Source organism: Rhopilema esculentum, chromosome 2 (genome assembly GCF_057945365.1).
Source record: "Rhopilema esculentum isolate cy_ngs chromosome 2, ASM5794536v1, whole genome shotgun sequence".
NCBI classification, from domain to species: Eukaryota; Metazoa; Cnidaria; class Scyphozoa; order Rhizostomeae; family Rhizostomatidae; genus Rhopilema; species Rhopilema esculentum.
Window position 1 is genome coordinate 4,074,008 of NC_142816.1, and position 12,237 is coordinate 4,086,244.

Sequence of the window (12,237 nt, forward strand, 5' to 3'; positions counted from 1 at the left end):
GTTTATTCCTGCTTCCTGTTAGATAAAAATAATTAAGATAAGTGAAACGAGGCCCAGTTGTTGTTTCTAGTGTTGTTGTTGCTATTCCACCAAAATGGCGCTGTGTATCGTGATTCGAAGACAGTCTCGGGCAAAATCTTCGTTCAGTTATTCGTTGTCACGTCTTTTAACAAGATGCGTACCAAACAATGTGGGTATTGGCATGCGACAAATAATTTCATTTTCGTTCACTTGCATGTCGCACGTGGAGTGTCTCGACTCTGGTCTATAGTTTTAAGTAAATATTACATACTGAGTTTAGGAAGATTAAAACAGAATATTTATAATGACTATAGAGAAGAAGAACTTTCTTGAAAGCAAAACAAATATTTGATCTTCCAACTTGCGATATATTATTCATAAAATGTCTTTATTATTCAAAATTCTGACAGTTTATACTCTGAGGAGTGTCAGACGAAAAAGCTGTGGTGAAATGTTTGCTTTTTCACAAGTTCTGTACCGCCAAAACATTATTCATCAATGTTGACAATAGAAAGAAAGAGGCAAGGTGAATACATAAGTTATATGATGATGATGATTCTAAACAAGTTTTGATGTTTACATCATCAAATTTTTTATGTTATTATCTCTTAAGAGTCGAAATGCCCACTCTGCTATTGTGATTGGATGCCACGACAACCTAGTTCTGAGTGATGTTGGCAAGGCAATAGATGAACAGTGTGGAGGAAAAATTTCAGAATTGTTGAAAATGTAAGCATTTCAGAATTTGGTTATCTATGACCCCATGACACCCCCCCCCCCCCTCCTCAATAATTTGATATGATAGACTATGTATTAATTTTTTATTGTCAGTGACCAATTATCTACATCATCACAGGATGCCCCCTTCTCAATTGCCAACATCACCAACACCAGCAGTGACTGCTAAACCCAAAGGGAAGACGGTAGTATTTATGATGTGTCTGTTTAATTTGGTGTTGGATGGTTGATGGTAAGTTTTATGATAAGGGGCCAAGAACGCAAACTTTCTTATTTTTAATTTTGAAAATACCAGGTTGATTTTATTGCCACAAGTGTGATTAATTTCTAGATCAAATTTCAAAGCAAAGCCCGGCAAGACTAGAGTTTTTCATGGCTTGCATAAGGTATAAAAATGTTTTATTTTTGCCCTATCTGAAAAAAGTTTATCAATATATCTTTGATATTATTTTATCTTAAAACTAGACATGGGAACTAAGGGGCACAGGGGACACATGCTTCCCCACTTTTCAAAAACAAAAATTAAGTGCCAATCGGCAGCACACAGAAGGGCCTGTTTTATCTAAACTTTTGCACCCTCACTTTTTAAAATCTTCCCGCTGTCTATGTTATTCATAATTCTAAGAAGCAACCTGATTTTTCTGTAATGATGCTGTAGTATAAAAAGCTGTGTTCACTGCTAGACTACTGGAGACTAACCAAGTTTTATTTTGTTTTGTGCACTGTTTGGTTTTTTTTATTATGTTAAAGGATTTTCCTTGTATTGCTGTTGCTGGCATTGGGGCAGAAAGGGCAGCTGCAAACGAGCTTGAAGCTCTTGATGTGCAAAAGGAGAATGTGAGAGTAGGCATTGGAGGTAAGGCAACTGAAGTCTTCTGTAAATATCAACTCTAAAAAACAAGTTGTTTTTAATCATAATTTTGATAGTTAAGCTTTGATGTGCAAAATCACAGTGTAGTTTGATTCAGCACTGTTTGATCTATGGTAAATAGCTTATGATGGTATTTGTTTGCCTTTTTAAGGGCACTTTCAACTGCATATCATCAATAGCAGTGCCAGGGAATGGAGACGGGGTAGGGGGGGAATGACCCTGCCAACTTCTACCAAATCGTGGTCCTTCTTATTCTGCTAAAATCAGTAAATGTTTCTTGTTTAGGATTATGTCTTATTTTCTTAATGGCAAATTGAAATGATAGAGGAATTTAATTGTTGCAGAATGGGATTCATCTGTAATACCCCAGGACAACCATTTCTCCTGTGCGTTAGCACAGTATATATTTATCGCGCTTTCTTTTTGTGTCTTTGAAGGCAAATTCATGTGCAGATAAGCTGAAAAATGGATTTTTCTAGTCATTGCATTCTCGTTACAGCTAGAGCCCCATTGAGATGCCTTAGTAAAATCAGTTAACTACAAAATCTGCGAAATGTGCAAGAGTTTTATCTTTCAGTTATCATGTCTTTATACCCGTCTACATAACTTCATTTAATGTTCTACAATATGACTGTCCTATATGGGCAAACCAGACTGAAGAATTTCCTTTGATTTATGTTTTATATGCATGTTAACAACTCAAATGTCTTTTAGCTGCTGTAAACCAGCTTCAAACTTTGGAAGTTCAACATGCTGAAGTAGACCACTGTTCACAACCTACAGGTGTGAATTGTTAATGAAAATTACTGTTTACCAGTCTGCCATATAGGCAGAGCCATACATGCTAATTGGTGTAAAGAGCAGTTGACTGATGGCCATTCAGAGTAGCAACTTGGAACGATCCTGTTCTATACCCCAAATAGCAGTGTGAATTTTTACATAGAGTAATATATTAGTCTTGGAAACTGTTTGCAACCGCACAAAGAAAATGCTGGCTTATTATGTTAACATTTCTTTTTCATCTTGTTGTACTAGAAGTTCAATTTAATTGCTGTTAAATCAAGTTGTATTCAAGGAAATAATTGTATGGAATATATATACATACATATACAAAATTACTTCAATAGAGTTGATACAATATTGTTGGTATAATTGAGTCAATACAATGAGGAGGCTAGAGGAGATTGCCTATTACAGTAATTATTGTTAAAAGTGGAACTCAGTGGTGTGGTTATAAGAGAGCACAGGAGAAGGTGCTGCGAAAGTCAGCGGCAGTGCAAGTCTCACGGGGGCTGCAAGGTATATGTGTAACACAAAAGAACACCAGTTAGAAAGAAATAATAGATACGCAAAGAACGTAAAGAAAAAACATGTGCTAGTGGAAGGAAATAAAAACCGAAATAAACATAAAATCATAAAACGCAAAGAAAGAAGATCCGCCTGGGGTACTGAGGATCCCTGACTAAACTTACGATTACATGCCTTATATTTATTAAACCTTAATCTAAAGAGCATGTTAGAGCTACCAACATACTGCACATCACAAACATTGCACTCTAACAGATACACCACATTAGACGAGTCACAGTTAAACGAGTAATTTATCTTATATTCCTAACCAGTTACCTTAGACTTAAAACTATCACAGTTACTCATGACATTACTCACTTGACAACGAGCTTTACCACAGCGAGAACATCCCTTACTATGTATGCTCACATGTCCCCGTTTACTGAGCCTAGTCCTGACCTAAATATCCTTCAGGTTCTTACATCTTCTAAAAGCAATTATAGGTGGCCCAGGAAACACCTTCCTATGCTTCTCCGAATGGCTTTCCCTTCTATCCAGCGCTTCCCTGATGGCTTCCAGACCCTCCCCATGTGGAATGCTAGGATAGAGTCCCACAACATCAACTGTGCACAGTATAGCCCCCTCTGGTATCCTTCCTATTTCACCTAACTTAGACAAGAAATGATTAGTGTCCTTAATGTAAGACCTACTGAGGCTAGCCATTGGATTGAGGTGGTGATCTAGAAATTCCGAAATATTTTCTGTAATGGTGCCACAATTGGAAATAACTGGCCTACCCTTAACCCCATTTAATCGCCCATTAATCTTAGGCAACAGGTCAAATCTACCTAGTTTTCCCGCATTGACATTAAGAAAATCCTTTAACCTGGGGTCCTCCACCCTCAACTCATTACTCCCAATTCTATCGTGGGACCCACCTCAATCTCTTCATAAACTTGCCTATCACCTAATTGTCGGTTAGGCTCTATTTTATAGTCCCCCCCCCCCCTTGTCCTAAACTACAATCACTGATCCCTTGTTGCTTTCTTGATAGCTATGCTTTTATCGCAATTACAGGTTACTGTGATAATAACCTTCTGTCTGTACAGACAGCACCTCCTTTTCGAGTTGAGAATGATAGGATTCTAGCAAAGGATGAGTTTCAGAAGGACTCCAGCTGGACTGACATTTGAATTTAAGACTATTGCTAACTAAAGTTTTCGAGTCAGTGTGCCTAAAAAACCATCGTAGATGCATGCTTCTCTTGAAAATGTCCCAATCTGCTTTGATCTGTGCTTTGTTCAGGTCAGTGGGAGTCGGTAAAAATTTCAATTCTTTGAAAGAAGACTTAGTTCCCCTTTCGAAAGGACCCGATGTGAAAGACTCAACACATTTCCACTGACAAATCTTCCAGTTACTCTGCCAGTAGATCCATCGCATTCCATGAAAGCTGCTTGACACCCCTACTTCTCCGAATCCCTTGTTTCTGCTGGACATTTTCCTATACGCAGAGATTATTGAGTGAAAATATTGCTTGAAAATAAATGAATTTTGCGACCAGCTTTGTGTTACTACAAGGTCCATATGGCTTATACGTATAACTGTACCATTTCATATTTGCTACTTAGCATCATAGCTTTATCAAATATTTGCTGGATATTCTAGCTTCGTGAAATTTCGTTTTAGCTGCAGCCGAAGCAGCCACTCTATGCTCATACAAATTCGACCATTTGAAGACAAAAAAGAAAAAGAAGGAGCCATTGAAATTTGTTCTTTCTAAAAGAGACAAAAGGTTTGTAGCTTGTTCGCCCTTGCAAATTTAACTTACATATTTCATACATGCCAATCAAATTTCATACCCGGACATGTCAATCACAATTTCAAATCCCTTTTGACTGGAATACTGGACAACAAATTCAAAACATATTTGACTTGTTGTTTCATATCATGTTTGATGAAAATTTACCTTTCCCACTGATATAGATGGCTTTCAAAGTATTCGTTATTAAAATTGACTGTTAAAGCCATAGAAAGTATCTAATCTGAGGTCGGGAACCCAATGCGCCCATTTCGAAATTGTTTAAGAAAGCCCCGCCCCTATTCTATTTTACAGCGTTCCTATTCTAAACATTGGACTTAAATTTCGAAATTTCAAATGTCCTTGAATTTCCTTGAACAGCACTTTCGCTTCAGAAAAAGTCGACCCCTGTTTATTAAAACCCTCCTGTTTATCAGAAGTTGGAATTTGTCAGAACCCCCCCCCCCCTCCCGTTTATTTTAGCCTTCACTCGTGTATTCTCAATGTCAGAGAAATGTATTTAAAGAATGTTTCTTGTCCAGCACAAATGGCTGAAACCTAGGTTGTTATGTTGAAACGATTCATGTTGATCAGGCTGAAGGAACAAAGATTAATCTGGGTTTTGTTTGTTCTTTTATTAAAATACTATCTATTTCTGGTCGGTCTTTTACAGTGCAACAGATCATAGCGATGCTTGGTCTAGAGGAGTTATAATGGCAGATTGTCAAAACTTCGCAAGATATTTGATGGAACTTCCATCAAACTACAAGACCCCTAGAATGCTTGCTGATATCGTTGTGGAAAGGCTTGCACCTTGCAAAGGAATTGAGGTCGTTATAAGGTGGGTCTTTTTCCATTCATTAAGTGTTAGCAAATAGTTAGGAATTTCATCAAGAGATCTTACATTTGAAATTTGTCAGGGTAATGGGTTCAATAAATGCACCATCCTCCCGAAAGAAGTTTAAGGCCATTGACAATCAGATAATTACTTTGGTTGTTGATCTTCCGTTAAGTATTAGAAGTAAAGGCATTTAGAAAAAGTCCACAGTGCTTATAGGGTGGAATTAATGATTAACATTTTAGTCTTTGTTTCAGAGGGGCTCTTTTGCCTCGATATGCCGAAAAGGTCGGAAAAAGTCACGGCTACCTCTGCCTTAAAACAATGTAAAATCCTAGGAGTGGCCCCTCAAATGAAGGTCCTCTCTCAAATGAGCGCCTCCCTCTTGACGGAGCACCTCTCCTTGAATATGAGCGCCCTCTCTCGAATAAGCGCTCCATGTTGCATAAGCGCCTCGTTAGTTGTTTGATAGGCTCACCTACTGGATCCATAGTTGCTGTTCCTAATCCCGTATTATGCAATAGTTTTGATGTCACATGTTTCAGGGATAAAGAATGGATGGAAAAGAAAAAGATGGGCTGCTTTTTAGGAGTTGCACAAGGATCCACAGAGCCCCCCGTCCTTGTCGAAATCAAACACTCTGGGCCAGCGGACAAAACTGTTGCAGTTGTTGGCAAAGGTTTGCAAATAGTCATTTTAAAGGATTAAAGAACTTAAAAATAACACGGAATCTAGAAGAAAGATCTTTACGTATTTTGTTGCGAATAAATTTTATCAATTTCATACATCTTTACTTTTTATTTTTTAGGTGTCACATTTGATACGTGAGTATTTTGTCATTTTTGTAATCCCTGTTTACTGTTGATCCCCGTCTCTAGTTACTTGCTTATCAAAGATACTTGCTTTATCCCTGAACCCTCCTTGACCCCCTCCCCCCTGTATGTAATTGTAAACGTTTGCAGTTACCTTTCCCTCTGAGCATACATAAAATATAGATACCCCTCGGTGTCCTGTAAACTTTATCATGTTTCTTGAAATTCTGCTTCAAATCTCACTCATTCTCCTTTATTTTCATTCAGCGGCGGGATTTCGATAAAACCTTCAGCGAAGATGTCAGAAATGAAAGGAGACATGGGTGGGGCTGCCTGCACAGTGGCCAGCATTGAGGCAGCCTGTCGTTTAGGGTTGAACCTCAATATCGTAGGTCTTATGGCATTGACTGAAAACATGCCTTCGGGGAATGCCATAAAACCTGGAGATGTTTTGACGGCAATGAATGGTAAAACGGTCGAGGTGAGAAAATGTTAAGGAAAATATTTGGTAATTTTGTGGTAGATTGATAAATTCGAACGTATGATTAGCGCCTAAAATGATCATAAATGTCTACTCAAAGACGAATTTGAAGATTGATACCAAAAATTGCTGCAAACCAAAATAAGCTAAATATTGGCTCTTTGTGACAGTTGTTTACGCTCTCAAAAACACTTTTTTAAAATGTAAAATATTTCTAACCGTAAATTATGCCAAAACTTCTTAGATAATTAGAAGAGGGCAGTTTGACCTTTGTCCTGTGAACTTGGTGACTGGACTTCACACTTTGACCTCTGCTATAGAAAATGTAGCTTGATTCAATATAAAAATTCCATTAGTTAAAAAGTACATTTCCCTTGCTGCAGTCTAGTTGATAATACGCTGCGATATTTCTTTGAGCACTAGTCTATGTAATGATTGCTACCCTGTTACGTCACAACTTGTCAGAGGTGTTTAGCATTCTCTTGCTGTTTGTTCTTGTTTCATGTGGTTGTGGCTGTTGTTCAAATCATTCCTTTTGTTGTTCTAGGTGGACAACACAGATGCTGAAGGAAGATTGATTCTAGCCGATGCATTGGTTTATGCCGACTCATTTAAGCCCAAACGCATCATTAATCTCGCTACGTTGACAGGTACAGAATAATCCTGATATATCGAAATCTTGAAAAGTCAAACTTTCACTAACTTGAGCTGCTTTCTACTCCGGTTTCACCTTCCCAGATACAATCGAGCTCCCGTTAACTCGAACATTCATTACCTCAACCTATTTCCCGACGTTCTGTTAAAATTTCCACCTATTGGGACTTTAGCTATACGGTTCGAATTTTGTTAATTTGATGTAACCTTTAAGGATATCAGCAATGCATTTTTGTTCTAAAAAGTCAGATTCATAGCGTTTTCACCTTGCAAAGATATAAACGAATGTAGGCATGGATTTTCAACTGCCATCACGCTAATGTGATATTTATAAACAGTGAGATTACAGTACAAACTGGAAGAGCATAATTCCAAGGTAGAGGCAAGATAAGAAATTATCGTAACACGTATCCAGGGGATAGTTGTAATGATTAGGTAATCGGTATAGCTACTTCAAGGATTGTTTGATTTGACTTAGAATGTGACCTTTTATGATAACCGAAGAGTATGAAACCAATTCATCACTTGAAATCATGGAAAAGATACCGCTTGTACGTAGATGATAAGATAATATGCCTGAAGAGTAAAAGAGCTTTTATTATCTATTTGCTGCTGTGTGCTCATACGATTGTATATTAAAACATCAGTCGGGTTCACGCTGATTTGATTGGATATATCTAGGAGTTATTTGATTATCAAACTATAAATAGATTTTATTATGAAATTCCGTTATGTCAAGGCAAATTTCTTTAACAGGCGCTATGAGAATCGCTCTCGGTGCTGGGGCAGCGGGTACCTTCACAAACAGCAATTCCTTATGGAATGTTTTGAATGAGGTAGCTATAAATTTATTTTCGAATACCTCGATGTATCGAAGCATCAGTAATGCGGCGTACGCGTCTTGCTCTGCGGTCGTCAAGAGCATCTTTTAAAGTTTCTTTTTACTCAAGCCTCAAGACCCCTAGACAAGTTTCGAACAAATGCTGCCCAGAAATAGTACCCAGATTTTTCACCCTTGCCCGAAATTGCACCCTCTCCAGAAATTGAACCCTTCCAAGAAATTTCACCTGATTCTTTCAGATGTTGCTCTTTGGGTTTTCGGATTCTGAATTTTCTCGTTTGAAATCTAACTGTTTGAACAGTGTTTTTCTCAGCAACAAGAATAATTTTTTTGCAGATTAGTGTAAATGTTAAAAAGAGACTTCTTTGTATGATAAAAAGTTTCTGCGCATTTTTCTTCCTAAACTACTTTCATCTTTTGCAGTGTCTGATATTTTATAGCTGTACGATTATCATGATATTATTAAATTGAGGTATTTTTAAAAAGAACGCCCAATTAGTTAGATAAACTAACATCCAGGTCCGGCTGCTTGGATTCAAGAAGCGTAGGAAAATTGAAGAATCATGATATAAGAAACTTCTTAGGCTATGTGGACAAAACAGCGTCTTATTCGCGGGGACTTACTATTGATACAATCCTATAATTCAGTTTACCAATATTTCCTTTTTTGTTTAAAGGCAGGGTTCATTAGTGGCGATAGGCTTTGGAGAATGCCTCTCTTTGAATTATATTCAAAAGAAATGGATTGCAGCCTAACTGCAGACTTACGAAACACTCAGAAGACAGCAGGGTATGTATTTAATGGATTGTAGCAAATGAAAGGAGGATGACTCTTTTACCGTTGCTATATCAATTTAAAGGGGCTGTGTCACGATTTTGTAAACCAACCAAATACACGGGATATTGTGCGTTTTTAGCCTGACTTGCTGATCGGGATAATGGCGGATGGTGCTCCGGTGCATCGATAGGCTCGATAAATTGTATTTTCTGAGCGTATTTACCGAACATGGAATGGACAATTGCTATGTTTCAGCATGTGTATGTTAATTTGGTCTAGGCTAAGGAAATGAAGCTTACTTATTCCATATTGGTTTTCCTATTGAAAACAGGTTGTCTCATCCAAACAACTTTCGCAAACTGGCGTGTTGCCACGCGGGATGTCCCTTGTGACACAGCCCCTTTAAGGCTATGGGGGTGACATTTTGACATGATTGTAGGAAAGGTCATTGATTTTTGTCTTTCGGCTTAGTTGGTGGAAAAGTCGTTGTTCACAACAAATCTATGATAATCAAATACTGCATTAGCGAACAAGATGCTGCCTAAGGGTTGATCACTAGCATACCAACTCTTACATCTTACAATATTGAAATCTTACAATGAAGTAATCAGTACCTACATGTTCGTGTCAACAAAAATGCCCTGTCTTTATAACAGATCTTGTTTAGCGTGGTATTCTTGTGATAATAAAGCGAGCATCTATTTTCATTAGTTTCTTCAAATACCTGAAATGATAATAGTATCTTGTATCGGTTATTATCGATTTTCTGTCGTACTTTGATGATTATATTCGTTTCCTTTAAAGCTCTGCTGGTTCCTGCACTGCGGCTGCATTTTTAAAGGTAAGCAAAAGTGCTTTGCAACAAAAAAACCTTAATATGAAATTATGTTTATAACCCATTTTACTGTAGTTTCACTTCATTCCTATTTATATTTCAGCTTTTGGTGTATCTATTTCATATTTCACATCATTATTTTAATTTTTGCATTTTTGCTAATTCATGTAAATTGTGAAGATCTCTAGAATTATTTTCAATTTTCTATGGCTATTCTTGCAAGTCTTAAAATATTTCCTAGAAACCCTCTTCTATAAGAACTAAGGTTTATTGAAAGACTTAACGAACTATTGTAATTTTTCTGCTAAAAGCCTACTTGAATTTATATATTCTTAAAAAGTCGAAAGATTTCAAAAAAATGATCACGAAATTTCCTCAGAAAGATAAGTAACAAGTTGATTTATTGAAAAGAGAAAACGCAAATATTAATTATCCACAGAAAATATAGAGAAACCTTGCCCAATAAAATGACATCAAAATTTCAACTGTATAACAGCAACTCTATCTTCAAGGAATTTGTAACAGTTGATCACTGGGCTCATATCGACATAGCAGGTGTGATGACGTCAGCCGGAGAAGTCCCGTATCTTGGTAAAGGAATGACAGGTTTGTATCTAGTTGCAATTTGCTACTCAAGCCCAGAACATGGCGCCTGATTATTTGTTCATGTCTTTTGCTGTTTTGTTGTTTAAGTGTTTGTAAAATGGTCATTGAGTTGAATTGTTTATTAACCGAGTTATCGGAGCACTTCGGATCGAGGTTACAAACATTTTCGGCCTCGGCAATATGGCTTGTCAGTGTAAGTCGACCGTTCAGAGTTGACAACAGGCTCTTCGGTTGAGAAATAACGACTATCGGGTACCTAAAAATAGGTCTATTGCATAGTCCAACCAATCGGAATCTAAATGGTCATCGAAATGCGTGTAAGCATAGTGTCTTTAAATAAAGTATTTCAAACTGACTTTTTTAACTTATTGAGGTGCCGGTATCATATGCGTTTCGGTAACATTATGCATTTCGGCCCGGGTACTCAAGGCCCTGGGGGGGGGGGCAAAATAAAGGCATCCAGAAAACGCCCTTTGGCCAACAAAAAATGCCGGTTTTTCACCTAGCAAATACCCATGACTAAGTTAAAAAGTTTATAGAGGACCCTCATGAAAAGCACCCTCGAGTGACTCAGGCCATCCTCTGTAAATATTTGTATTATTATTATTATTATTATTATTATTATTATTATTATTATTAAATCATAAGATTACATCACAAAAACTACGTCACGAAAATATTACCCTTCTCCAAAAATTTTCTCGTCGAATTTAGACGAAATACGAAACTGCTGCCGAAAACTGAAAGACGTGTCCACCTAGTCCCCCCTCGCCACCTCGTAGTGCTGTAATGGGTCACAACAGGAAACAATTGGAGACCTGAACTTTACACCCAGGTCATTCGCTTGTTTTAAGATAACGTTAACTAAAATCATAGAAAGAAATATAAATCTTTTGTGCAATTTTTTATTGTTGTTGATCAGTTATTCAAAGATTTATATCTTGAACTTTTTCTCTTTGTAGGTAGGCCAACAAGAACACTTGTAGAAGCCCTGGAAATTTTGTCTAGATGACAATAATAAACCTAGTTTTATGACAAATTTGTAGAAATTATTGAATTAAAAATGAATTTGTTTTGCATTTCTCTTTTTCATTCCATTGTTTCTAAAAACCGTTTACTTGTTGATAGTGATGGCATGAGAGTTACATTTTATAAGTATTTATCCAAATATAATTCCTTACGCATTATGAAAATTAAGAAAACGGGAGAGAAAATTAAGAAAAAAGGGAAGATAAAAATGATATCTTGTAAGGTTGCTTGAAGTTATTCATTTTTTCACATTTGCAAAGCTGCTCAAATTTTTGAAGTCTGATGATTCATTTGAAAATGATATTAACACCCTTGAAAAGATCGGCCTAGGCCAGTTCTAGATTTTGGTTTTGCTGTGTTTTTTATATTCTAAAACCCTTGTTGCACTGGTTAAGTATTATTTACACAATTGCCTTGTAAGTGAGGTGAAATCTTATAATGAATAATCTTATAATAGTATTTCTACTGTATTCTTAAAAAGTTAGAAAACCCCAACTCACATGTCAATAAGACAGAACTTCATTAATGCACACTAAAGTTTTTATTACTCCGTTTTACATGAACTATAAAAAGCTCTAAGCATACAAAAGAATATTCTGACTGCATGGAAATGATTTGCTGGATGTTGGTCATTTTTTTCACGGC

General features: G+C 36.9%; 1 protein-coding gene across 1 annotated transcript; it reads left to right on the plus strand.

Moving 5' to 3' along the window:
* The first annotated feature begins 82 nt into the window (after positions 1 to 82).
* LOC135695272 (cytosol aminopeptidase) lies at positions 83 to 11,640 on the plus strand. Its single transcript, XM_065214268.2, has 16 exons — positions 83 to 190; positions 635 to 750; positions 1,091 to 1,145; positions 1,510 to 1,615; positions 2,345 to 2,413; positions 4,607 to 4,712; positions 5,392 to 5,559; positions 6,102 to 6,235; positions 6,365 to 6,380; positions 6,636 to 6,849; positions 7,397 to 7,499; positions 8,260 to 8,339; positions 9,022 to 9,134; positions 9,927 to 9,963; positions 10,470 to 10,563; positions 11,526 to 11,640. Exons 1-16 carry the CDS (start codon positions 95 to 97, stop codon positions 11,573 to 11,575), a joined length of 1,557 nt encoding a protein of 518 aa, XP_065070340.2. The 5' UTR covers positions 83 to 94; the 3' UTR covers positions 11,576 to 11,640.
* Positions 11,641 to 12,237: the final 597 nt, after the last annotated feature.